The sequence below is a fragment of the Eleutherodactylus coqui genome, chromosome 1 (assembly GCF_035609145.1).
Source record: "Eleutherodactylus coqui strain aEleCoq1 chromosome 1, aEleCoq1.hap1, whole genome shotgun sequence".
Lineage (NCBI taxonomy): Eukaryota > Metazoa > Chordata > Amphibia > Anura > Eleutherodactylidae > Eleutherodactylus > Eleutherodactylus coqui.
Window position 1 is genome coordinate 66,062,345 of NC_089837.1, and position 27,069 is coordinate 66,089,413.

At 43.0% G+C, this 27,069-nt stretch overlaps 1 protein-coding gene across 1 annotated transcript; it reads right to left on the reverse strand.

The window, feature by feature from the left end:
- Positions 1-5,654: 5,654 nt before the first annotated feature.
- LOC136619338 (putative uncharacterized protein DDB_G0286901) lies at positions 5,655-25,982 on the reverse strand. The gene is made up of 20 exons (XM_066594400.1): positions 25,718-25,982; positions 25,288-25,324; positions 24,552-24,614; positions 23,620-23,702; positions 21,133-21,201; positions 19,384-19,676; positions 19,234-19,300; positions 16,785-16,847; positions 16,595-16,647; positions 16,055-16,161; positions 15,855-15,937; positions 13,241-13,257; positions 12,389-12,405; positions 10,327-10,487; positions 9,682-9,753; positions 7,799-7,837; positions 7,463-7,741; positions 7,241-7,354; positions 6,586-6,657; positions 5,655-6,049 (listed from the first exon to the last, which is right to left on the reverse strand). Exons 1-20 carry the CDS (start codon positions 25,980-25,982, stop codon positions 5,655-5,657), a joined length of 2,349 nt encoding a protein of 782 aa, XP_066450497.1.
- Positions 25,983-27,069: the final 1,087 nt, after the last annotated feature.

Consider the following 27,069-nt stretch of genomic DNA (forward strand, 5'->3'; position numbering starts at 1 on the left):
TGGATGCAAGATGTGATAAAGTTGGGCATTGACGATCTTGTATCCTGCTGTACCATTTCTAGCTTTGATACAAGATGTGATAGGGGCAGCATGGAGGCTCCAGTAGTCTGTTGTACCACCTCTAGCTTGGATACAAGATGTGATACTGGTGGGCATGGAGACTGTAGTACCTTGCTGTATCGCCTCTAGCTTGGATACAAAATGTGATACGAGTGGGCATGGAGGCTCCAGTGCCCTGTTGTGTACAGGATGTGATACATGTAGGTTTTGAGGCTCCAGTACCCTTTTGTACCGCATCTAGCTTGGATACAAGATGTTATACAGGCGGGCATGGAGGCTATAGTACCCTATTATACTGCCTCTAGCTTGGATATAAGATGTAATATGGGCTGCATGGAGGCTGCAGTACTCAGCTGTACCACCTCTAGCTTGGATACAAGATGTGATACTGGTGGGCATGGAGACTGTAGTACCTTGCTGTATCGCCTCTAGCTTGGATACAAAATGTGATACGAGTGGGCATGGAGGCTCCAGTGCCCTGTTGTGTACAGGATGTGATACATGTAGGTTTTGAGGCTCCAGTACCCTTTTGTACCGCATCTAGCTTGGATACAAGATGTTATACAGGCGGGCATGGAGGCTATAGTACCCTATTATACTGCCTCTAGCTTGGATATAAGATGTAATATGGGCTGCATGGAGGCTGCAGTACTCAGCTGTACCACCTCTAGCTTGGATACAAGATGTGATACTGGTGGGCATGGAGACTGTAGTACCTTGCTGTATCGCCTCTAGCTTGGATACAAAATGTGATACGAGTGGGCATGGAGGCTCCAGTGCTCTGTTGTGTACAGGATGTGATACATGTAGGTTTTGAGGCTCCAGTACCCTTTTGTACCGCATCTAGCTTGGATACAAGATGTTATACAGGCGGGCATGGAGGCTATAGTACCCTATTATACTGCCTCTAGCTTGGATATAAGATGTAATATGGGCTGCATGGAGGCTGCAGTACTCAGCTGTACTGCCTCTGGCATGGATACAAGATGTCATACGGATGAGCATGGAGGCTCTAGTCCCCTATTGCACTGCCTCTAGCTTGGATTCAAGATGTGATACTGGTGGGCATGGAGGCTCCAGTACCCTGTTGTATTGCATCTAGCTTGGATAGAAGATGAGATATCAGTGGACCTGGAGGCTCTAGTACCCTGCTGTATCGCCTCTAACTTGAATACAACATGTGATAAAGTTTGCATAGAGCCTCTATTACCCTGCTGTACTGCCTTACTTATGTCACGGCAAACCATACAGCGGATATTCTGATGTCCTTTAAGGAAATACATACATAAAGAAGTGCAAATACGGTATGTACATTATTATTAACAACATTAAAGTACATGCGGGTATAAACTGCCTCCAATAGAGTTGTGTGTAGCAGGAGCGCATGTGTGGCCACATCTGTATAATCTCATTATCAATGCTGGAATCCTCCCTTTCTAGAGATTAGTTGGGGTCTGTCCGGGGTCCTATTCTTTTTAATATGTTCCTAAGTAATATAGGAGAAAGGAGTTCATATATGCACCAGTTACTGACTGGTATCAGTGGTACTAATATACTGAAAGCACCCCAATCAGTACTGAAGAGACAGATGCCAACAGCATAGATATGAAGCTAAAACATTACACTACAGTTCCCCGACATGTCATATATGCACCAGTGCACATGGTCTTATTGGTTTCTATGGCTCACTGTACACAAGCCATTGGGTTGGAGTCAGTGGAATGAGCGCTTATATAAGCTTCGGCCTACAATTGTCTTTTTCCCCATCTCCGCACATTTGTGTTCACCTCAACCAAGCCATCGAAGTTTACCAATAAATTCTAGCAATTTGTAAGGCCTACCACTATGGCGGACCACCAGCCTACTGCATCTAGTGGCTGCGGTTCAGTACAAACAAGAGATCTTCGAGCACTGCTGGATTTCCCATTGAGTGGTATAAAACACCATGAAATTCTTGGCCTCTAGGCTTCCTATACTTTACAATTCTATCCTTTGGGAGGACATCATGCCGGACACCCTGCGAGAGGTTCTGATAGTCCCAATTCCCAAACCTGGGAAGGACCTGAAAGACTGTGGTTCCTATCATTCCATTTCTCTTCTTAATAACATTAAATTCCTTACCAAAACACTAGTAATTCATATCAATTTTATCCTTAAAGACGTTATACATGCTGACTAATTAGTCGTTATGCCTGGAAAGAGTGCGGATAGGAACCTTACATCTCTTTTACCAATCTCACAAATCTGCATCCAATAGTGGGTATTGGATTCCTGTATTTATTGACCAAGAAAAAGCCTTTGGTTCAGTCAAGTGGAGGTAGACAATGTGTGGAATACCTTCACAACTTGTTAACTACATCTCCCGGAATGTGGCTGCACACACCAGATGTTTTCTATTTCCAAATAACATCGCCAACAGTGGAAGGTCCAAAGTGCTGCAATGTCCTGCACTGATTGGCTGTTCAGGCCCATCACCATACCCGGTTGGAAAAAAAGTCAACTCTACACTTGGTGACATTCTGATGGCTTCTGTACTGGGATACACCTGTGTGATGTTCTACTTTATACCTAATGCTCACACTTTCAATTTGCCTATCCTCTTTCGTCTGACAGCAAAGAATTGGTCGGTATCCCAATTCTTTTGTCAACACAGTGTAGTTTGCAAAGCTGGAAAAAGACATACATTCATCCATTTTAGCCTATTATTCTGCAGCATTGATCCAGAGTACGGTGTATGCGCTCCAAAGAGGGGTAGTTTGTCTTAAGCTCCAAGAGATGCTATGATAGGCTGTGGTAACAAGATGAGTAATGACTACATTTTATCTTGCCAGAGCTTTGGGTTTGGGTTAGTTTTCATGAAATGGCTGCAGATGTTCTATAGCTCCCCAGCGGCTAGTGGCAGAACTAATACTCATATCTCTGCGTGGTTCTCTCCGACAGAGGTATGTGACTCGGTGGTCCCAACCTCTGGCCCTTTTTGTTCTAGTTATTGAACCTCTCACAATCCAAGTGCGTAAGTCCTCTGCAATTGTAATATACCAGCTAACTGCTACTTTAGGTATAACCAACTATAGCTTGCTGTTAAAGCCTAGTTCAATGCCCTGACAATCTTCCTTGACTCTTCTGGAGGCTTTGGCTTACATGTACAACTTTCCTAACTACGTTCTAATTTTTATATTCATTTAACATGCTAGATATCCCAGATGTGGACTGTGATGAGAGCGGGGATATCCTGGCTGGCCCTCGCCATCTACTGGTCAGTGTTAGGCCGTTGTCACATAGACATCTTTGTATGCGCAATGCACAGAGAATAGAACCCTTTGATTTCATTGGGTTTGTTCACATGCACAAGTTTTAGCGTGCACATTTCGGTTACACAAAAAAAGATAGAACATGCTCTATCATACTGTGTATTTGTGCACCAAAGGTCCCCATAGAAGTCAATGGGGGTTGCGCAAGTGTGCGTGCAACATGCAGGGAGATGCATGAAACATTGCGTAATTCCGCTGGAATAAGAACCATCTGGAACTCATTAGCTGAATCACCTATTTCAACCAGTGTGTGTAAAATGTGCCAACATGCGCGGGAAAAAAGCTTTCTTCATAGCGCAAAAAAGTTGCCCTAAGGCGTGCGCAATTGTGCATACGCCCATGTGAAGCCGGCCTTAACGATAAGATTAATTTTATACCTAGAATTACTATCTCCCGTCTAGATTACATACTCCGGGTCTGTCCGCTTCAGCGACTTGTTCATGATGTGTAACTAATGCAGCCCGTGTTCTGGGAGTATAACAACTAGTAGGACTACTGACGGGATGCATAGGGATGCATTGACCACCCGCGGGTAGATAAATACCCGCGGATGGTCAATAAAAGGGAATTTAAAAAAATATGGAGCATGAAAAAAAATGGACATGCTCCATTTTCATGCGGGTCTCCCAGGGGATGGCTCCAGCAGGCTTCTATTGAAGCCTATGGAAGCCGTCCGGATCCGCGGGAGATCTAAAATAAGAATAACTTACCCACAGCGGACCGGGCAGGTCTTCTCTTCTTCACGGCCGGATCTTCTTTCTTCGGCCTTGTGGATGTGCCCGGCGCATGCGCGCGGCGCGCTGCCGGCGTGCCGAGCACATCCGCCGGCCGAAGAAAGAAGATCCGGACGTGAAGAAGAGAAGACCTGCCCGGTCCGCTGCGGGTAAGTTTATTCTTATTTTCTGCGCTCATGTCCGCGGGGCAGGAGGGACACGCTATGGATTCTCCATGGAGAATCCGTAGCGGGCCTGATTTTCCCCGTGGACATGAGGCCTTAGGGCCACCGTGGATCATGCATCCCAAGGTTTGTCTTTTCGGGCTTGTGGATGATATCTTGTTGATTATGGCGACTCGCACCTTATATAAGCTTTTTTTTAGGCCAAAAAAGTTATTTTACTCAATTGGAAGCATCCTAAGGGGCCGGAGCTGCATAGATCTGGATGGGTCTGCCTAGACAAATTTAATAAAACCTAGGGATTTGGGTAACTTGCCCCTCAGCTGCAGTAGCGATGGCTGCGTAATTCTCTCCCTCTCCTCAGGGGTGTAGGACGCCCGGCTCTATGGAGTTCTGTTCTTCCTGTCTTGTTGGTCCTGCTGAGTGGACTTATTGTATATTCGCCCCCTCCCCTCTTTATCTCTGGCTCCCCAGTTGGAATCTTTCTTCCTTGGTTTTAGTATGCAGTTGTAAAAGTCTTAAGGACCCAGCGATTTTCACCATTGCATTGTAAGAGCCATGACTCGTTGACTGAGTCGTACGAGGGCTTGGTTTTTGGGATGAGGTGTATTTTTAATGGCAGAACTCTGGGGGTAGATATAATGTAATCTATGTCCAGAAAACCCACCACTTGTTTTACAGCATTCACCATTCGGTAAAAATAACATGATAGCTTTCTTTTGTTTGTACAATTTATTTAAAATTTTTTCCTACTTTTGCACAATAAAAACACATTTTTTAAAGATAATTGATTCTGCATCGCTAAGACCCATGACATCTTTATTTTTCCAGGAATCGAGCTATATGAGATCTTGTATTTTGCAGGAAGATTTGTAGTTTTTATTGGTACTATTTTGAAGTACATGTGACTTGGATTGCTTTTTATTAGGGTTTTTTTGGCGCTCACCAAGCTTATGTGATGCATTATACTATGACAACAGCGTATTACTGGAGGCAGGGTTTAATACGCCGAGTTACACGGTAAACGTGGAGGCCTTTGTCAATCTTCCGGCTGCCATGGGAACACATTGGTATCTTGCAATCCCATTCCATGGTGTCGATTGGTGACAGAAGGAGCCCCCTCCACCTTTCATCTGCTTACATGCTGCAGTTACTTTTGATTGTGGCATGTAAGGGGTTAAACTGCCAAGATCTGAGGTTTCTCCATTCCTACTGGTTAGAGTAGGAGCCGGCCACTCAGTCAAGCCCCAGCTTTAAAAGTAAACATGCATGTTGAGGTTTAAGGCCCTTTACTGGGGTCACACTGTTGTTGCCGCTGTTGGTATTGTTGCCACCGCTGTTGTTTCCACGGCTGACACTGTTGTTGTCACCGCTGTTGTTTCCACGGCTTACACTGTTTTTGCCACCGCTGTTGGCGTTGTTGCCGCCGCTGTTCTTTCTACGGATGATGCTGTTGTTTCCACAGCTGACACTGTTTTTGCCGCCGCTGCTATTTCCACGGCTGACGCTGTTGTTGCCGCCGCTGTCGGTTTTGTGCCGCCGCTGTCGTTTTCACGGCTGACACTGTTGTTGCCGCTGCTGTTCTTTCTATGGCTGACACCATTTTTGACGTTGGTGTTGTTGCCGCTGCTGTTGTTTCCACAGCTGACACTGTTGTTGCCACCGCTGTTGTTTCCACGGCTGACACTGTTATTTCTGCCAATGTCACTGTTGTTTCCACAGCTGTCACTGTTGTTGTTGCTGCCTTCAAGGAACGGCTTCCTGATGTTCATTCTGCTACGACCTGAGACAAACAAGAATGATATATTCTTTAGAAGTGCAAACAGAAATCAAAGCAAAACTCTTCCCCAGCATCCGCACTGGGATCGCGGGGGATTTACAGGGCGATATCTGTCATTTTTAAAAATTCTCTCTCCTTTTTCACAGTTAGGATAATTTTTAAGCACAAAGAAAATTCCTTTAAAGTTAATTCTTTAGTGACCAATCACATAAACGTGCATCAATGATCTGTAGGGTGAGTATGGAACAAGCTTGGTAGTCATGCTTGCTTCATACTTGGCTGCTACTAGCTAATTCCTATGGCTGACATCTGCTGACTATAGCCACAATCAGTGCTGGCTCCTATCATGGCCATTTATCTACTTAGATGCCGCAGCCTATATAATCTCTCTATATAAGCTCTAGCGCTGGTATAACTCCGTCCCTTCTCTAACTAACATGCGTCTATAGAAGTATTCACTAATAAGACATAGCCCGTCACTACTGTGTAGATGGTTGCTATGAGAATTCTCTAGGTGTCACCCCATAAGATCCCCTTACGGCCTTTGTTGGGATTTTCTGTCAGCCAATTAATGAGCTGTTCTAGGAGGTCCAGCATCTCCTGCGACACTTCTGAAAATAAGAAGAGATGTATACAGCTTAGTTTTAAGACTTGCTTTCTTATGGTAAAGGGTCTTTCTAAAAAGAGTTTCCTGTCCTGTTTTTCCTCTGATGACCTATCCTCCGATAGGCCATCAGTATTTGATGGACAGGGGTCTGCTGCTCAGAAACCCCATCCATCAGCTGATCATCTGGCCCACTGCAGTGACAGCGACATCAGCAGACATTGCATGAAGTGGGAGCGCCGGCTTCACAACCCATGAAATAACTACCTACTTTTACTCCTGGCTTTCCGCATCCAAGGATACCTCTCCTCGGGTCATCCGGCGGTGCTGCTGACAGATGTGGAAAGGAGAAGTCATTTATACAGTGTTGAATGTTAAATAATGTTAGGATAATTTTTAATCACAAAGAAAATCCCTTTAAATTAACCCTTAAATGACCAATCACATAAATGTATTTGATGGACAGGGGTCCGCTGCTCAGAAACCCCATTCATCAGCTGATCGTCTGGCCCACTGCAGTGACAACGGCATCAGCGGACATTGCATGAAGTAGGAGCGCCAGATTCACAACCCATGAAATAACTACTTACTTTTACTTTTGGCTTTCCGCATCCAAGGATACTTCTCCTCGGGGTCATCCGGCGGCACTGCTGACAGATTTGGAAAGGAGAAGTCATTTATACAGTGTTGAGTGTTAAATGGTACTGTTGAAAAATACAACTGCAAAAACAGCCCCATGTAGCTTCACATAGTCGGAAAAATAAGGCTATGTTTTTTGAAAGTAGGGATGGAAAAATGAAAGTTTATGCTACCATGGCTGACACGGTTGTTGCCGCTTTTTGTGTTGTTACCACCGCTGTTGTTTCCACGGCTGACGTTGTTGCTGCCACTGTTAGTGTTGTTTGCACAGCTGTCACTGTTGTAGCCGTCGGTGTTGGTTTTGTTGTCACCACTGTTGTTTCCACGGCTGACGCTGTTGTATCCGCGGCTGTTAGTTTTGTTATCACCACTGTTGTTTCTACTGCTGACGCTGTAGTTTTCAACAGAAATCAAACCAAAACTGTATAATCTATAGGTGATCTGTGTGTATACTGTGTAGAGATGATACACATAATATACAGGAACTAATAGATGGGAGAAGACTTTACCTTCAGAGTACGGTTTTCGGATGGTTTTCATGTTACGACCTGAGAAAAACAAGAATGATATATTCTTTAGAAGTGCAAATAGAAATCAAAGCAAAACTCTTCCGCAGGATCCGTCGCAGCATCCGCACTGGGATCGCGGGGATTTACAGGGCAATATCTGTCATTTTTAAAAATTCTCTCTCCTTTTTCACAGTTAGGATAATTTTTAAGCACAAAGAAAATCCCTTTAACCCCTTCATGACAAGGCCTATTTTGGCGTTGAGGACCAAGCGATTTTTTGGTATTTTTCCATCTCCATTTTTCAAAAGCCATAACTTTTTTATTTTTCCGTGGACGCGGCCGTATAAGGGCTTGTTTTTTGCGTGGCGAACTGTAGTTTTTATCGATGCCAATTTTGGTTATATAGACTATATTGTAAATTTTTTTTTTTTTTTTTAATGATAGCAGAGAGAGAAAACGCATCAATTCTGCCATAGATTTTTTTATTTTTTTTTTACACTGTTAATCATGTAGCATAAATGAGACTTTCCATTTTTTCTGCAGCCCGGTACGGTTACAACGATACCAAAATTCTAACATTTTTTTTAGGTTTTCCCACTTTTCTGCAATAAAAACCCTTTTTTTTGGAAATCTTTTTTCTATTCTAAATTGCTGCATTCAAAGTCACGTAACTTTTTTATTTTTTGATGTACAGAGCTCTATGAGGGCTTATTTTTTGCGAGACGAGCTGTAGATTTTATTGGTACCATACAACTTTTTTGATCACTTTTATTGCGTTTTTAGTGAGGCAAAATGCTAAAAATGAGCATTTTGCCTCAGTTTTTTAGCTTTTTTTTTAGTGTTTTTTTCGGTGCACAGTCAAAAGCATGTGCAACTTATTGTACGCATCGTTACGGACGCGACAATACCAAATATGTGGGGTTTTATTTTTTTTTTACCTTTTTTTATGCTAATCTGAGAAAAAGCATAAAAAATGGTTTTTTTACTCTTTTTTTTACATTTTTTTTAATTCATTTTTTAAATCTTTCTTTTTTTTATACTGTTTGTGTCCCTCTGAGGGACTTTAATCACTGCCCTGATGATCGCTGTCATAAGGCATGGCAGAGCTACTGCTCTCCCATGCCTTATCGCTCATACAGCGATCTCAGGCATAGGCAATACAGGACGCCAGTGTCTGGCGTCCTGTTGCCATGGTGACAGGCCGGGCTCTCGCGATGACATCGCGAGTTCCGACCGGAGACACAGAGGGAGCTGCGCTCCCGCTGTGAACTCTTCCCCTGCCGCGATCTACTTAGATCGCGGCAGGGAAGGGGTTAAAAGTGGCGGGCGCATCTCCGATGTCCCCCCGCTGCTGCAGCGAGACGCCGGCTGTGACTGACAGCCAGCTCCCGCTGTGGGATAGCGCTGGATCACATATGATCCAGCGCTATCTCCAGGACGTAAGTTTACGCCCTGTTGCGGGAAGTACCCCGCTCCCAGGACGTAAACTTACGCCCTGCAGCGGGAATGGGTTAAAGTTAATTCTTTAGTGACCAATCACATAAACGTACATCATTGATCTGTAGGGTATGGAACAAGCTTGGTATCCATGCTTGCTTCATACTTAGCTGCTACTAGCTAATTCCTACAGCTGACATCTGCTGACTATAGCCACAATCAGTGCTGGCTCCTATCATGACCATTTATCTACTTAGATACTGCAGCCTATATAATCTCTCTATATATACTCTAGCGCTGGTATAACTGCGTTCCTTCTCTAACTAACATGCGTCTATAGAAGAGTTGCCCTATAAGACACAGCCCGTCACTACTGCCCAGTTTATACTATGTAGATGGCCGCTATGAGAATTATCTGTGTGTCACCCCATAAAATCACTACTTACGGCCTTTGTTGGGATTCTCTGGCAGCCAATTAGGGTGTTGTTCCAGGAAGTCCAGCATCTCCTGTGACAGCTCTGGAAATAAGAAGAGATTTATACAGATTAGTTTTAAAACATGCTTTCTTATGGAGGAGGGTCTCTAGATGGCCGCTATAAGAATTATCTTTATCACCCCATAAGATCACCCCTTACGGCCTTTGTTGGGATTCTTATGGTAGAGGGTCCTTCTAAAAAGAGTTTCCTGTCCTGTTTTTCCACTGATGACCTATCCTCCGATAGGCCATCATTAGTTGATGGACAGTGGTCCGCTGCTCAGAAACCCCATCCATCAGCTAATCGCCTGGCCCACTGCAGTGACAGCAGCATCAGCGGACATTGGAGGAAGTGGGAGCACCGGATTCACAACCCATGAAATAACTACCTACTTTTACTTTTGGCTTTCCGCATCCAAGGATACCTCTCCTCGGGGTCATCCAGCAGCGCTGCTGACAGTTCTGGAAAAGAGAAGTCATTTATACAGTGTTGAATGTTAAATGGTACTGGTGAAAAATAAAACAATAGGGTTATGGTTTTTGAAAATGGGGATGAAAAAATAAAAGTTTATGTTTCCATGGCTGACAATGCTGTTGCCGCTTTTGGTGTTGTTACCACCGCTGTTGTTTCCACGGCTGACACTGTTGTTGCAGCCACTGTCACTGTTGTTTCCACAGTTGACACTGTTGTTGGCGCCGCTGTTAGTTTCGTTGTCGCCACTGTTGTTTCCATGGCTGATGCTGTTGTTGCGGCTGTTGTCGGTATTGCTGACAGTTCTGGAAAGGAGAAGTCATTTATACAGTTTACCTTTAAGACATGTTTTATCTGTGGGGGTTCTTAGTCAGTCACTATATGTGTATAATCTATAGGTGATCTGTGTGTATACTGTGTAGATATAATACACATAATATGCAGGATTTATTAGATGGGAGAAGACCTTACCTTCACAGTACGGTTTCCAGATGGTTATTCTGCTCTGACCTGAGAAAAACAAGAATGATATATTCTTTAGAAGTGCAAACAGAAATCAAAGCAAAACTCTCCCACAGGATCCGCTGCAGCATCCGCACTGGGATCGCGGGGATTTACAGGACAATATGTGTGTTTTTTTTTTTATTCTCTCTCCTTTTTCACTGTTAGAATAATTTTTAAGCATACAGAAAATCCCTTTAAAGTTAACCCTTTAATGACCAGTCACATAAACGTGCACGACTGTAGGGTGAGTATGGAACAAGCTCGGTAGCCATGCTTCCTTCATACCTGGCTGCTACCAGTTTAAGTGGAACCAGCTGTAAGTCACTTTATCAGACTCACAGTTCAACTCTCAGATTTACCGCCCATACGGGATTCAACAGACACTTTGTATTCCTAATCTCTTTGTGTTTGCTGTCCCTTTACCTACTCATCCGGGCTGGTACACGCTCTCTACAGATCACACCGATCAGCACTCAGTGTCTCTACAGGTTAAGGCTCCGCATCCACAGCAGCTCATTAAAGAGTCCGCAGGGGCCACAACAAAACTCTTTTCCATCCGCACGCTCACACACAGTCCCCAGTTATACAGTGAGGGCTCTTTCATATGGACATAAATATACAGCGTATTACACAGTGAATAAAACAGTGATTTCAGTGGATTTATTCCCGTGTGCGTATTTCAGTTGTGTAAGAAAAAACTAAGCATTTCTTATTTTAGTGTATATTATGTACCAAAATAACCCATATTAAACTGAAATCACTGGGAACAGTCTTTCAGGGTTTTTTTTGTGCACAATAAGCAGAAAGTATGCATATTTCAGTCACATAAATACGCTGCATATTTACGTAACTGAAATACATATATGCCCATGTGAATGAGCCCTAACCCGTAGACGTCCTCACGCTTTCCTAGTACACAAATGCATCTATGTCAGTAAGTCACATACAGTTATATACCTGGGTAGATTCCCACATCTTCCCTTACAGTCTCTTATGTCTGCATCCTGTTATATACGTCTATATCCTCTATGGACAGACATGCTATATTACCTTCAGGATATGTAGTCGGGTGGTCGGCAGCAGCTTAATAACCTTTTGTTGAAGTGAAGGGAAGATGAACTGCAATTCCAAAAACAGCACACAAAGAATGGTGGCGCTGTTTTTGGGGAAAAAAAACACCATGTTTTTCTAGCCCTGGACAACCCTAATACCCCCATTATGTCAATATATTGAGGTTGTCTGTATCTTTTATAAATTGGGGAACAGTTTCCTACAGTTATAAGTAATGACATAAACTACAGGAATAAATAGTAATAGTAATGGCCAAAGTACATATAACAGGTTTTGCACCAGCAGCACTAAACTTCCCACACTGGGTCAGGCCATTGTATGCAATAGCTAGTCAAGGTGTTTCAAACTGCACACTCCATAGAAAGTCCATATAGAAAAATTGTAGAACTGGCAGCATATGGGGATGCAGTAAAAATTAGTAATTTATTCTCCCATCACAACAGACAAGCATGAGGAAGGCTGTCAGGCCGAACCTTCGCTGTCTGTTGTGATGGGAGAATAAATTACTCTTTTCTACTACATCCCCATATGCTGCCAGTTCTACATTTTTTCTAGTTATAGTAGTGACATCATTATACACTTACCGTTTATACTAGGAATAGTCTAAATAATAACGGATCCTAATTCTGACCTCCGGTCTAGATGTTCCTATGGGGAGAAAATGGCATTCATTAGTTTCATACATCATCTACTTTTGGGCTCCAATCCCAACCCGAGATTTATAGGGCGTATCTCCTATTACAAGAAGACTAGCGAATTCTAACTAATATCCTGTAAATGGCGCGGACTGCGGCGGTGCTCACTAGTGGGGAGACAACTTGTGAAAAATCAGTTTGGTGCAAATTAATTTGAACTGAACCACAAGTTCACCAAAACCCCTAAAACTGCTGTATAACACTGTCTAAGAGTGGTGATAAAATAATGTAACATTACCAGGTAACAGGCGAGAAGCTGCCGTGTCCAAAAAAAAAGAATCAAGAAAATAGACGCTGTGCTCCGCAGTATCTCCATTGTAGCAGGAATAGTCAGGATAATAACGGTCCTAATTCTGATCTCCGGTCCAGATGTTCCTATGGGGAGAACAAGGCATTCTTTAGCTTCATATCATCTACATTTGGGCTCTAATCATAACCCGAGATTTATAGGGCGTATCTCCTATTACAGGAAGACTAGAAGATTCTAACTAAATAATCTCCTGTAAATGGTGCGAACTGCGGCGGCGCTCAGTAGTGGGGAGACAACTTGTGAAAAACCAGTTTGGTCCAAATTAATTTGAACTGAACCACAAATTCACCAAAACCCGTAAAACTGCTGTATAATACTGTCTAAGGGCAGCCATCAAATAATGTAACTTACCAGGTAACGGACAAGTAGTCATGATGTTGAAAAAAGCCACAAATACAGTCTAAACCATAAGAGCTGTGCTCCGTAGTATCTCCATTGTAGCAGGAATAGTCAGAATAATAACGGTCCTAATTCTGACCTCCGGTCCAGATGTTCCTAAGGGGAGAACAAGGCATTCATTAGCTTCATATATCATCTACATTTGGGCTGCAATCCCAACCCGAGATTTAGAGGGTGCATCTCTTATAAGTGTCGCCTCACACTTTAGTATGTGAAAAGATGCTTGTCAAGTGCCACGCAGTTACATCATTAACGACACGCTTTTGCGTTAGTTTTTACACATATTATCGTACAATCTGTGCTCGCTTAGCCATGTTACATGGGTGCAGGAATATAACCCCTTCCCGCTATAGGACGTACAGTTTTTGGCTGGGCCCAGGAGGTGGCCACCACTGGGACTTCCTCCTCTTTACCTTAGTAGGCTGCATAAATTTATTGAAAATTAAACTATTGTCTAAATTTGTGTATGTCAGCTATAACTCCCCAAAATTGCCCTAGTTTCCCCCAAAGTTTCTGATACTCTCCACCTAATAGTACTAGTACGCAGCATGTTATGTAGAGGCTGCCTTCCAAGCTTTAAATTAGAAGCCCTTTGCCTTCCGATTGATTGGTGGGTGGGCGGGGGTGCCCTTCTTTAGCTAGCCAATTGGTTTATTCAGGCTGGTGGTTGTCCTCATCTAATTACAATCAAGCAGTGGGCTTGGATCAGAGGGCTGGTACTGAGGGGCCGTATTTCCATGGGGATTGTTTTGCCACCCCTATGATGCTGAGCCTTAAAGTGTGGCATTCTGTCCCGAGGAGGCGGCTAAATGTCCCCTGAATACTTCCCTGTGGGGTAATCCACATTTGCCCCATCTGCACCACTTTACTGAATCCTCATTCTGAGGGCTTTATGCAGTGACCATCCTTACTGATATAGTAAGTGAGGGCAGCTTTTTAGTTCATGCAGTTTAATGTTACTATACCCGCTAACTGCTACTTTAGGTATGCCAACTACGGCTTGCTGTTAGAGCCTGGTACAATGGCCTGACATTCTCACGTTCCTTGATTCTTCTGGAGGCTTTGGCTTAAATGTGTAACTTTTGGAACTACATTCTAGTTTTTATACTCATTTAACACGCTAGATATCCTACATGTGGACGGTGATAAGAGTGGGGATATCCTGGCTGGCCATAGCTCTCTACTGGTCAGTGTTAGGCCGTCATCACATGGACGCATAGAGAATAGAACCCATTGATTTCATTGGGCTTGTTCACATGCGCATATTTTGGTGTGCGTATTTTGGTCGCACAAAAAGACGCTAGAACATGCTTTACCTTTCTGTGTCCCCATTAGAGATGAGTGAGCGTACTAACTAAGGCAAATTACTTGAGCGAGTATTGCCCTTTTCGAGTCTCAAAAGATTTGGGGGCCAGCAGGGGGGCGGGGGAGAGCGGGGAGGAACGGGGGGGAGATCTCTCTCTCACTCTCTCCTTCCCACCCCCCCATGCTCACTCCCGCAACTCACCGCTCACCCACACCGGCCGCCGAATCTTTTGAGACGAGCAGGCATGTACTCGAAAATGGCAATACTCGCTCGAGTATTTTGCCTTAACCAGTATGCTCGCTCATCTCTAGTCCCCATAGAAGTCAATGGGGGTTTGGAGTAAGAACAACTGCGAACAGGCTTTTTTGTATTCAGCTCTCAGGACTGGATTGCTGACCAATAGCAGGGCAGTGCTTAGCAGGACATACACAAGAAGAAAGTACGGAGCAGGGAATTGTGATAAATGTAGGTTCAAGCTGCATATCCGCAGGGATGCGGCGGCCATCTTGAAAAATAGCGATGTGGAGAAGTATCAGAAATGAGGAATAACATAAGATGGCAATGTTGCCCAATTTATACACACAACCAGCTGTGCATAAACATCTGGAATTTTTGAAGATTCACAACCAAAATACTACTTTAAAAAAAAAAAACTTTATTAAACGTAATCAATAGCAAATAAAAAAAATAGTAAAAGTTTACTTTTACCTGTTGATGTATCAAAATTAAATTAATTAAAACTAAGTATTGCCGCATCTGTAAAAGTCCGATTTAACTTAAAAAAAAAACACATTTATCCCACATCGTGAAGGCCATCAAAAATTATAGATATATTTATATTTATATATATATATATATATATATATATATATATATATATATATATATATATATATATATATATATATATATATATATATATATTCACACAATGCCAATACTGTGCTTTTTTTGGTCAATCCATCTCTACAAACAATTAAATAAAAAGTGACCAAAAATTCACAGCACAAAAAATAGAAATTTGATATCGCCGTCATCATACTGACCCACAAAATACAGACAACACATCATTCCTGCTGCACGCTGAGGGCCATAAAAACGACCCCTCCTCCCAAAGGTTATAAGATTTCCTAGCTTCCATTTCATCCCACTTGATTTTAAAAGTTTTCTGATACATTATACAATACTGTATATTAAATGGCACCACTGAAAATACAACTTGTCCCACAAAGACCGCCCTCATGTAGCCGTCGCCGGAAAAATAGAAAAAGTTATGATTTTTTGAAAGTAAGGATGGAAATATGAAAACAAAAGTGAGAAAGGGTTGTGGCAGGAAGGGGTTAAGTAGTGTTTTCTCCATATGTAACCCAATCAAATAACTACTTACGTTTACTGATTATATCATGGATCCAAGGATACCTTTCCTCGGGGTCATCCTGGGGCGCTGGGACAATGTCATCATTCACATTGCTGGCACAAAATAAAAATCACTGCTTTAACAAGAGAATGAATAACATTATAGTAAATGACGCACAACATTGTTTCTCTGGTGAGAGTCTCTACCAGATTGATGTGCCACACACTTACCTTCCTATTAGAAAAACTGAAGTTGAAGCCAAGATGGTGGTATTCAAAATGGCCGTCATGCTGATGACATGGCCTAACAGGCTTCTTCTTTCCTCCACAACTTGTATCTAAAATTGGATGATAATCCGCCAAACCATTTTCCTTTTATATGGGCGTTTCCTCTTGTGGGTCAGTCCAATGCTAAAGGGATGAGGGTCATCAACATGACTCTGCTGACGCCAACTACTCCATGTTAGAGTTCATACCTTTAAATACCTTCAGGGTATGTTAGTGTTATTGTAGGCGATGTTTTTCCTATCACGCTGGCCGACTTTTCTGCAATATGCAAAATTCATAATAATTTAATTGAAAGGCAAAACAGAGATTTTCTATCAACAGCAGATTTCAGTCAGCGGAAACACAATAGACATTGGTAGCTTCCATGGGGTAAATTTTTTTTCTATTCTTTGGATAAATTAACCCCTTCTGGCAGCCACCATACATGTGAGGTGGAGGCGGTGTGTCACCGTATGGTGAAAAACAATCGAGTCTGCTAAATACGTGGCTGTCTTTGATAGCTGCCACCTGGCCGCAGTGTCCAGGATCAAAGAGAACTGAGATACCGGACATTTAATCATTTTATCATATAATTACCCTGACAGAAGAGACCCCCCCATCATCCCCTCTGGCCTGCCATGGATTTCTTATAGAGGAATAAATAGCAATAGTAACAACGTCATTATACACTTACCATTTCTACTGGGAAGGGTCAGAATAATAACCGGTCTCAGATGGACCTCCGGTCCAGATGTTCCTATGGGGAGAATAACATTGATTAGTTTTATACATTTCCTACAACTGGGATTCAATCCTAACCCTAGATTTGTAGGGCACATCTCTTAGAACAGGAAAGCTAGAACAAAACAAAAAACTAACAGGAACTTTTATTATCATGATAATATGTAATGAGATATCGTGACTCTGTAGTCACCATTAAGGGGTTAACCTCCCTCTGGTTTACAGGAAAATTGTAGAAATCAGAGAAATATAAGGTGGACATTATATGTAGATAAAGAGGAAAGTTCTTCTCATCTCTCCAGTTTTGGCTGTCAGTTTCTCTCCGGGGGTCACGGTGTTCTCATCTGACAGCCCTGTAAATAACATAGAAATACACAGGTTATCAGCATGCTTATAGCATTAACCCCTTCTATCTCCGTGGCATACATGTAGGTCACTGAGGTGTGGGTTGGATACAAGGCGGACTGCGGCGGCGCTCACTAGTGGGGAACCAACTTGTGAAAAATTTGTTTTGGTCCAAATTAATTTGAACTGAACCACAAGTTCACCAAAACCCCTAAAACTGCTGTATAATACTGTCTGAGGGCAGAGATGAAATAATGTTACATTACCAGGTAACAGGCAAGATGTTGTCATGTTAAAAAAAACGCAATTATCATCCTAAAAATCAGATCTGTGCTCTGTAGTATCTCCATTGTAGAAGAGACGGAATCATGGATAGTGGGATAATTTATCCCAGCCCTGCATTATGATGAGAGCTTAAAGTTGTTGTAAAGTGTTAAAGAGATAAAGTTTGATTAACAATGATATGGGGTAAAAGAAAAAAAACTACTAAAAAAGAATAGAGTCTTGTGAGGAAACAAAAAGAAGTGACTAAAAAAAGAATAAAGAGAAGGGCTCACCTGGCGTGGACAGCTAGCCTGTGGGGAGGGGAGGCCACCACACCTGTAGTCCTGGTAAGCCGGACACTTCTTCTGCACCAGATGCATCCATGGGACAGGAAGACTCCAAAATCCAAGGCAGGGAATCAGGACAAAGACAACTATAGTTTAAAGAAAAAACAACAAGCGCTCATCAGTTAATGCAGGAAAAAAATTGGTAATACTCATTAGCGAGAAGAGAGGGGTTCTTATGTGGGAATTAGAACCCTCCTCTTCTTGTACATCAAGATGCAATGTAGACACATATTAATAGAAAGCAGGTTTTTTAATGATAAAAAGGTAAACAAAAGAACTTCACAATTTTGCAACGCGTTTCGGTGCCCATATAGCAACTTTATCAAGCATGACTTAACAGACCAATATCACTGAATATATAACAAGTTCTAAAATATTAACAGGAAGTAAGATGGTGGGAGAGGAAGAGCGTTTTAGCTCCAAGGCTACCTTAGTTTGCGTTCCGTAGTCAGCTGGAGATGCAAGGGACGCCATATCTCAGGCAGGAGACGGGAGTGGAGCAGGGGAGGGAGGCCTTGTGTCACCGGGACGCAGCGCACAGTAAGATCTCTCAGATCATTGCACAGAGGATGATGGAGGAGCGTGCACCATAGTGGCGAGAGGCAGGAGGTCTCTGTCACATCACCAGTAAGCGACACGCGTGTCCATCTACCGGGCCGTTACACAGATCATGGGTGTGAGCACCACCGTAGCAGGGGGCAGGGAAAGCTGATGCCCTCCCCCATCGTGACAACGTGCCCACAACTGAACAAGGAAAACATTATTAACCCTAAATCACTAAACATATTTTCAAGTTACCCTTTCACTACATATTAGTCTCACAGACTAACAAAATTAAACGTTAATATTTTATTTATCATATTTATTAGTGAAAAAGTAACTTATATGAAAGGAGATTTATTAAATGTAACTAAAAACTATTAAACTAAATAAATGTATTACTTACAGTCGTTGAAAAGTGGAGCAGTGTGTCCGCCATGTATAGCCTTGCTGCAGCAGTGGCATGAGAACTTGGTCATCCTGGGCTTCTGGTATGGACAATATCCACAAATAAACAATTGGTGAAAAAGTGTGAATTCTCTATGTGTCACCTCACAAGATCACTCCTTTTGGGCTTTGTTGGGATTTTGTGGCAGCCAATTAATGAGCTGTTCTAGGAGGTCCAGCATCTCCCGTGACACTTCTGGAAATAAGAAGAGAGGTATAAGATTAGTTTTAAGACTTGCTTTCTTATGCTAGAAGGTCCTTCTAAAAAGAGTTTCCTGTCCTGTTTTTCCACTAATGACCTATCCTCCGATAGGCCATCAGTATTTGATGGACAGGGGTCCGCTGCTCAGAAACCCCATCCATTAGCTAATCGTCTGGCCCACTGCAGTGACAGCGGCATCAGCGAACATTGGAGGAAGTAGGAGCGCCGGCTTCACAACCCATGAAATAACTACCTACTTTTATTGTGGCTTTCCACATCCAAGGATACCTCTCCTCGGGTCATCCGGCAGCACTGCTGACAGTTCTGGAAAAGAGTAGTTGGAAAATAAAGTTATGGTTTTTGAAAGTGGGGATGGAAAAATGAAAGTTTATGCTTCCATAGCTGACACTGTTGTTGCCGCTTTTGGTGTTGCTACCACCGCTGTTGTTTCCACGGCTGACGTTGTTACCACTATTGTCACTGTTGTTTCCACAGCTGACACTGTTGTTGCCGCCGCTGTTGGTGTTCTTGTCACCACTGTTGTTTCCACGGCTGACACTGTTGTTGGCGCCACAGTTAGTGTTTTTGCCGCCACTATTGTTTCCACAGCTGCCGCTACTGTTGCTGCCGCTGTTGGTGTTGTTGCCACTACTGTTGTTTTCAACAGAAATCTCCCGCAGGATCTGCCGCAGCATCCGCACTGGGATCGCGGGGGATTTACTGGGCAATATCCGTTATTTTTTAAAATTCTCTCTCCTTTTTCACAGTTAAGATTATTTTAAAATTTTAAAATCCCTTTAAAGTTAACCCTTAAATTACCAATCACATAAACGTATGTCATTGAGCTGTAGGGTGAGTATGGAACAAGCTCGGTAGTCATGCTTGCTTTATACCTGGCTGCTACCAGCTAATTCCTATAGCTGACATCTGCTGACTATAGCCACAATCAGAGCTGGCTCCCATCATGGCCATTTATCTACTTAGATGCTGCAGTCTATATAATCTCTCTATATAAGCTCTAGCGCTGGTATAACTGCTTCCCTTCTCTAACTAACATGCGTCTATAGAAGTGTTCCCCTATACGACACAGCCCGTCACTACTGCCCAGTTTTATACTGTGTAGATGGCCGCTATGAGAATTCTCTATGTGTTCCCTCACAAGATTACCCCTTATGCCCTTGGTTGGGATTTTCTGTCAGCCAATTAATGAGCTGTTCTAGGAGGTCCAGCATCTCCCGCGACACCTATGGAAATAAGAAGAGAGGTATACAGTTTGGTTTTAAGACTTACTTTCTTATGGTAGAGGGTCCTTCTAAAAAGAGTTTCCTGTCCTGTTTTTCCACTGATGACCTATCCTCCAATAGGCCATCAGTATTTGATGGACAGGTATTCGCTGCTCATAAACCCCATCCATTAGCTAATCGTCTGGCCCACTGCAGTGACAGCGGCATCAGAGGACATTGGTTGAAGTGGGAGCGCCGGCTTTACAACCCATGAAATAACTACCGTATATACCGGCGTATAAGACGACTTTTGAACCCCGAAAAATCTGCTCTGAAGTCGGGGGTCGTCTTATACGCCGGTAATACCAAAAAAAAAGTGTAAAAAAAAATCATTACTCACCTCCCCCGGCGTTCTGTCGCGCTCCGGCAGGATGTCGCTCGCTCCTCGTCCCCGGCGCAGCATTGCTTTCTGAATGCGGGACTTGGAATCCCCGCCTCCAGAAAGCTAATACACACGCCGTCAGCCAGTTACAGCCATTCAATGACAGCATTGAATGGCTGTGATTGGCTGAAGGCGCACGTGGCTTCAGCCAATCACACCCATTCAATGATGTCATTGAATAGTGTGATTGGCTGAAGCCACGTGCGCCTTCAGCCAATCACAGCCATTCAATGCTGTCATTGAATGGCTGTAACTGGCTGACGGCGTGTGTATTAGCTTTCTGGAGGCGGGGATTCCAAGCCCCGCATTCAGAAAGCAATGCTGCGCCGGGGACGAGGAGCGAGCGACATCCTGCCGGAGCGCGACAGGACGCCGGGGGAGGTGAGTAATGATTTTTTTTTTTTACACTATATTACCGGCGTATAAGGTGAAAGTTGGGGGGTCGTCTTATACGCCCCGTCACCTTATACGCCGGTATATACAGTACCTACTTTTACTTTTGGCTTTCCGCATCCAAGGATACCTCTCCCCGGGGTCATCCGGCGGCGCTGCTGACATTTCTGGAAAAGAGAGGTAATTTATACAGTGTTGAATATTAAATGGTACTGGTGAAAAATACAACTGCAAAAACAGCCCCCATGTAGCTTCACGTAGTCAGAAAATAAGGTTATGGTTTTTGAAAGTGGGGATGGAAAAATGAAAGTTAATGTTTCCATGGCTGACACTATTGTTGCCGCTTTTTGTGTTGTTACCACCGCTGTTGTTTCCACGGCTGACGTTGTTGTTGCAGCCACTGTCCCTGTTGTTTCCACAGCTGATACTGTTGTTGCTGCCGCTGTTGTTGTCGCCACTGTTGTTTCCACAGCTGACACTGTTGTTGCTGCCGCTGTTGTTGTCGCCACTGTTGTTTCCACAGCTGACACTGTTGTTGTCGCCACTGTTGTTTCCACAGCTGACACTGTTGTTGCTGCCGCTGTTTTTGTCGCTGCTGTTGTTTCCACAGCTGACACTCTTGTTGTCCTCATCTAATTACAATCAAGCAGTGGGCTTGGATCAGAGGGCTGGTACTGAGGGGCCGTATTTCCATGGGGATTGTTTTGCCACCCCTATGATGGTGAGCCTTAAAGTGTGGCATTCTGTCCCGAGGAGGCGGCTAAATGTCCCCTGAATACTTCCCTGTGGGGTAATCCACATTTTCCCCATCTGCACCACTTTACTGAATCCTCATTCTAAGGGCTTTATGGAGTGACCATCCTTACTGATATAGTAAGTGAGGGCAGCTTTTTAGTTCATGCAGTTTAATGTTACTATACCCGCTAACTGCTACTTTAGGTATGCTAACTATGGCTTAGTGTTAGAGCCTGGTACAATGGCCTGACATTCTCACGTTCCTTGATTCTTCTGGAGGCTTTGGCTTAAATGTGTAACTTTTGGAACTACCTTCTAGTTTTTAGACTAATTTAACATGCTATATATCCCAGATGTGGACTGTGATGAGAGTGGGGATATCCTGGCTGGCCATAGCTCTCTACTGGTCAGTGTTAGGCCGTCATCACATGGACGCACAGAGAATAGAACCCATTGATTTCATTAGGTTTGTTCACATGCGCAAATTTTGGTCGCACAAAAAGAAGCTAGAACATGCTTTACCTTTCTGTGTCCCCATTAGAGATGAGTGAGCGTACTAACTAAGGCAAATTACTTGAGCGAGTATTGCCCTTTTCGAGTCTCAAAAGATTTGGGGGCCAGCAGGGGGGCGGCGGAGAGTGGGGAGGAACGGGGGGGGGGGGATCTCTCTCTCACTCTCTCCTTCCCACCCCCCCATGCTCACTCCCACAACTCACCGCTCACCCACACCGGCCGCCGAATCTTTTGAGACGAGCAGGCATGTACTCGAAAATGGCAATACTCGCTCGAGTATTTTGCCTTAACCAGTATGCTCGCTCATCTCTAGTCCCCATAGAAGTCAATGGGGGTTCGGAGTAAGAACAACTGCGAACAGGCTTTTTTGTATTCAGCTCTCAGGACTGGATTGCTGACCAATAGCAGGGCAGTGCTTAGCAGGACATACACAAGAAGAAAGTACGGAGCAGGGAATTGTGATAAATGTAGGTTCAAGCTGCATATCCGCAGGGATGCGGCGGCCATCTTGAAAAATAGCGATGTGGAGAAGTATAAGAAATGAGGAATAGCATAAGATGGCAATGTTGCCCAATTTATACACACAACCAGCTGTGCATAAACATCTGGAATTTTTGAAGATTCACAACCAAAATACTACTTTAAAAAAAAAAACTTTATTAAACGTAATCAATAGCAAATAAAAAAAATAGTAAAAGTTTACTTTTACCTGTTGATGTATCAAAATTAAATTAATTAAAACTAAGTATTGCCGCATCTGTAAAAGTCCGATTTAACTTAAAAAAAAACAAAAAGAAACACATTTATCCCACATCGTGAAGGCCATCAAAAATTATATATATATTTATATTTATATATATATATATATATTCACACAATGCCAATATTGTGCTTTTTTTGGTCAATCCGTCTCTACAAACAATTAAATAAAAAGTGACCAAAGATTCACAGCACAAAAAATATAAATTTGATATCGCCGTCATCATACTGACCCACAAAATACAGACAACACATCATTCCTGTTGCACGCTGAGGGCCATGAAAACGACCCCTCCTCCCAAAAGTTATAAGATTTCCTAGTTTTCATTTCATCCCACTAAAAAGATTTTAAAAGTTTTCTGATACATTATACAGTGCTGTATATTAAATGGCACCACTGAAAATACAACTTGTCCCACAAAGACAGCCCTCATGTAGCCGTCGCCGGAAAAATAGAAAAAGTTATGATTTTTTGAAAGTGAGGATGGAAATATGAAAAAAAAAGTGAGAAAGGGTTGTGGCAGGAAGGGGTTAAGTAGTGTTTTCTCCATATGTAACCGAATCAAATAACTACTTACTTTTACTGATTATATCATGGATCCAAGGATACCTTTCCTCGGGGTCATCCTGGGGCGCTGGGACAAGGTCATCATTCACATTGCTGGTACAAAATAAAAATCACTGCTTTAACAAGAGGATGAATAACAATATAGGAAATGACGTACAACATTGTTTCTCTGGTGAGAGTCTCTACTAGATTGATGTGTCACACACTTACCTTCCTATTAGAAAAACTGAAGTTGAAGCCAAGATGGTGGTATTCAAAATGGCCTTCATGCTCATGACATGGCCTAACAGGCTTCTTCTTTCCTCCACAACTTGTATCTAAAATTGGATGATAATCCGCCAAACCATTTTCCTTTTATATGGGCGTTTCCTCTTGTGGGTCAGTCCAACGCTAAAGGGATGAGGGTCATCAAAATGACTCTGCTGACGCCAACTACTCCATGTTAGAGCTCCTACCTTTAAATACCTTCAGGGTATGCTGGTGTTATTGTAGGCAATGTCTTTATTATCACGCTGGCCGACTTTTCTGCAATATGCAAAATTCATAATAAATTAATTGAAAGGCAAAACAGAGATTTTCTATCAACAGCAGATTTCAGTCATCAGGAAACACAATAGACATTGGTAGCTTCCATGGGGTAAATTTTTTTTCTAGTCTTTGGATAAATTAACCGCTTCCTGGCAGCCACCATACATGTGAGGTGGAGGCGGTGTGTCACCGTATAGTGAAAAAAAATCGAGTCTGCTAAATACGTGGTTGTCTTTGATAGCTGCCACCTGGCCGCAGTGTCCAGGAACAGAGAGAACTGAGATACTGGACAATTAATCATTTTATCATATAATTACCCTGTCAGAAGAGACCCCCCCATCATCCCCTCTGGCGTGCCATGGATTTGTTATAGAGGAATAAATAGTAATAGTAACAACGTCATTATACACTTACCATTCATACTGGGAAGGGTCAGAATAATAACCGTTCTCAGATGGACCTCCGCTCCAGATGTTCCTATGGGGAGAATAACATTAGTTTTATACATTACCTACAACTGGGATCCAATCCAAACCCTAGATTTGTAGGGCGCATCTCTTAGAACAGGAAAACTAGAACAAAAAACTAACAAGAACTTTTATTATCATGATTATATGTAATGAGATATTGTGACTCTGTAGTCACCATTAAGGGGTTAACCTCCCTCTAGTTTACAGGTAAATGGTAGAAATCAGAGAAATAGAAGGTGGACATTATATGTAGATAAAGAGGAAAGTTCTTCTCATCTCTCCAGTTTTGACTGTCAGTTTCTCTCCGGGGGTCACGGTGTTCTCATCTGACAGCCCTGTAAATAACATATAAATACACAGGTTATCAGCATGCTTATAGCATTAACCCCTTCTATCTCTGTGGGATACATGTAGGTGACTGAGGTGTGGGTTGGATACAAGGCGGACTGCGGCGGCGCTCACTAGTGGGGAACCAACTTGTGAAAAATTCAGTTTGGTCCAAATTAATTTGAACTGAACCACAAGTTCACCAAAACCCCTAAAACTGCTGTATAACACTGTCTGAGGGCAGCGATGAAATAATGTTACATTACCAGGTAACGGGCAAGAAGTTGTCATGTTAAAAAAAAGAGCAATTATCCTAAAAATCAGATCTGTGCTCCGTAGTATACCAAGGATACCTCTCCTCGGGGTCATCCGGCGGCGCTGCTGACAGTTCTGGAAAAGAGAAGTCATTTATACAGTGTTGAATAATAAATGGTACTGGTGAAAAATACAACTACAAAAACAGCCCCCATGTAGCTTCACGTCGTCAGAAAATAAGGTTATGGTTTTTGAAAGTGGGGATGGAAAAATGAAAGTTAATGTTTCCATGGCTGACACTATTGTTGCCGCTTTTTGTGTTGTTACCACCGCTGTTTCCACGGCTGACGTTGTTGTTGCAGCCACTGTCCCTGTTGTTTCCACAGCTGATACTGTTGTTGCTGCCGCTGTTGTTGTCGCCACTGTTGTTTCCACAGCTGACACTGTTGTTGTCGCCACTGTTGTTTCCACAGCTGACACTGTTGTTGTCGCCACTGTTGTTTCCACAGCTGACACTGTTGTTGCTACCGCTGTTTTTGTCGCCGCTGTTGTTTCCACAGCTGACACTCTTGTTAGCGCCGCTTTTAGTTTTGTTGTCGGCACTGATGTTTCTATGGCTGACGCTGTTGTTGCCACGGTTGTTGGTATTGTGGCCGCCACTGTCGCTGTTGTTTTCACGGCTGACACTTTTGTTGCCGCCGCTGTTGTTTCCACTACTGCTGCTATTGTTGCTGTTGGTGTTATTGCCACTGCTGTTGTTTTCAACAGAAATCTCCCACAGGATCCGTCGCATCATCCGCACTGGGATTGCGGGGGATTTACAGGGCAATATCCTTTATTATTTTTTAAGATTCTCTCTGCTTTTTCACAGTTAGGGCGCCCACCCACTGGCGATTTTTTTTTCTTTGCGTTTTGCGTGTTTTCTGCAGAGCAATTAGAATTGAATGTACTCCTGTCCACTGGCGTTTTGCGTTGCGTTGCGTTTTTTAACATAGGAACTGTCAGTTGCATATGTGTCCTTATTTTTCTCCTAATGCACCCATGAAAGTCAATGGAAATTAATGGAAAAGCCGCGAAAACGCCGCGAAAACGCGGCAAAAATTTTCACGCACGAAAATCGCAAACGCCAGTGGGTGGGCGCCCTCAAGATAACTTTTAAGCACACAGAAAATCCCTTAAAAGTTAACCCTTAAATAACCAATCACATAAAGGTGTGTCATTGATCTGTAGGGTTAGATTACATTGTTTTATACTGTGTAGATGGCCACTATGAGAAGTCTTAAGGTGTCACCCCATAAGATCACTACTTAAGGCTTTTAATTGGATTTTCTGGCAGCCAATTAGGGTGCTGTTCTAGGAAGTCCAGCATCTCCAGTGACACTTCTGGAAATAAGAAGAGATGTATACAGTTTAGTTTTAAGACATGCTTTCTTATAGTAGAGGGACCTTCTATAAAGAGTTTCCTGCCCTGTTTTTCCACTGATGACCTATACTCCGATAGGTCATCAGTATTTGATGGACGGGGTCCGCTGCTCAGAAACCCCTTTCATCAGCTGATCGTCTGGCCCACTGCAGTGACAGCAACATCAGCGGACATTGGGGGAAGTAGGAGCGCCGGCTTCACAACCCATGAAATAACTACCTACTTTTACTTTTGGCTTTCCGCATCCAAGGATACCTCTCCTCGGGTCATCCGGCGGTGCTGTTGACAGATGTGGAAAAGAGAGGTAATTTATACAGTGTTGAATATTAAATGGTACTGGTGAAAAATACAACAATAAGGTTATGGTTTTTGAAAGTGGGGATGGAAAAATAAAAGTTTATGTTTCCATGACTGACACTGCTGTTGCCACTTTTGGTGTTGTTACCACCGCTGTTGT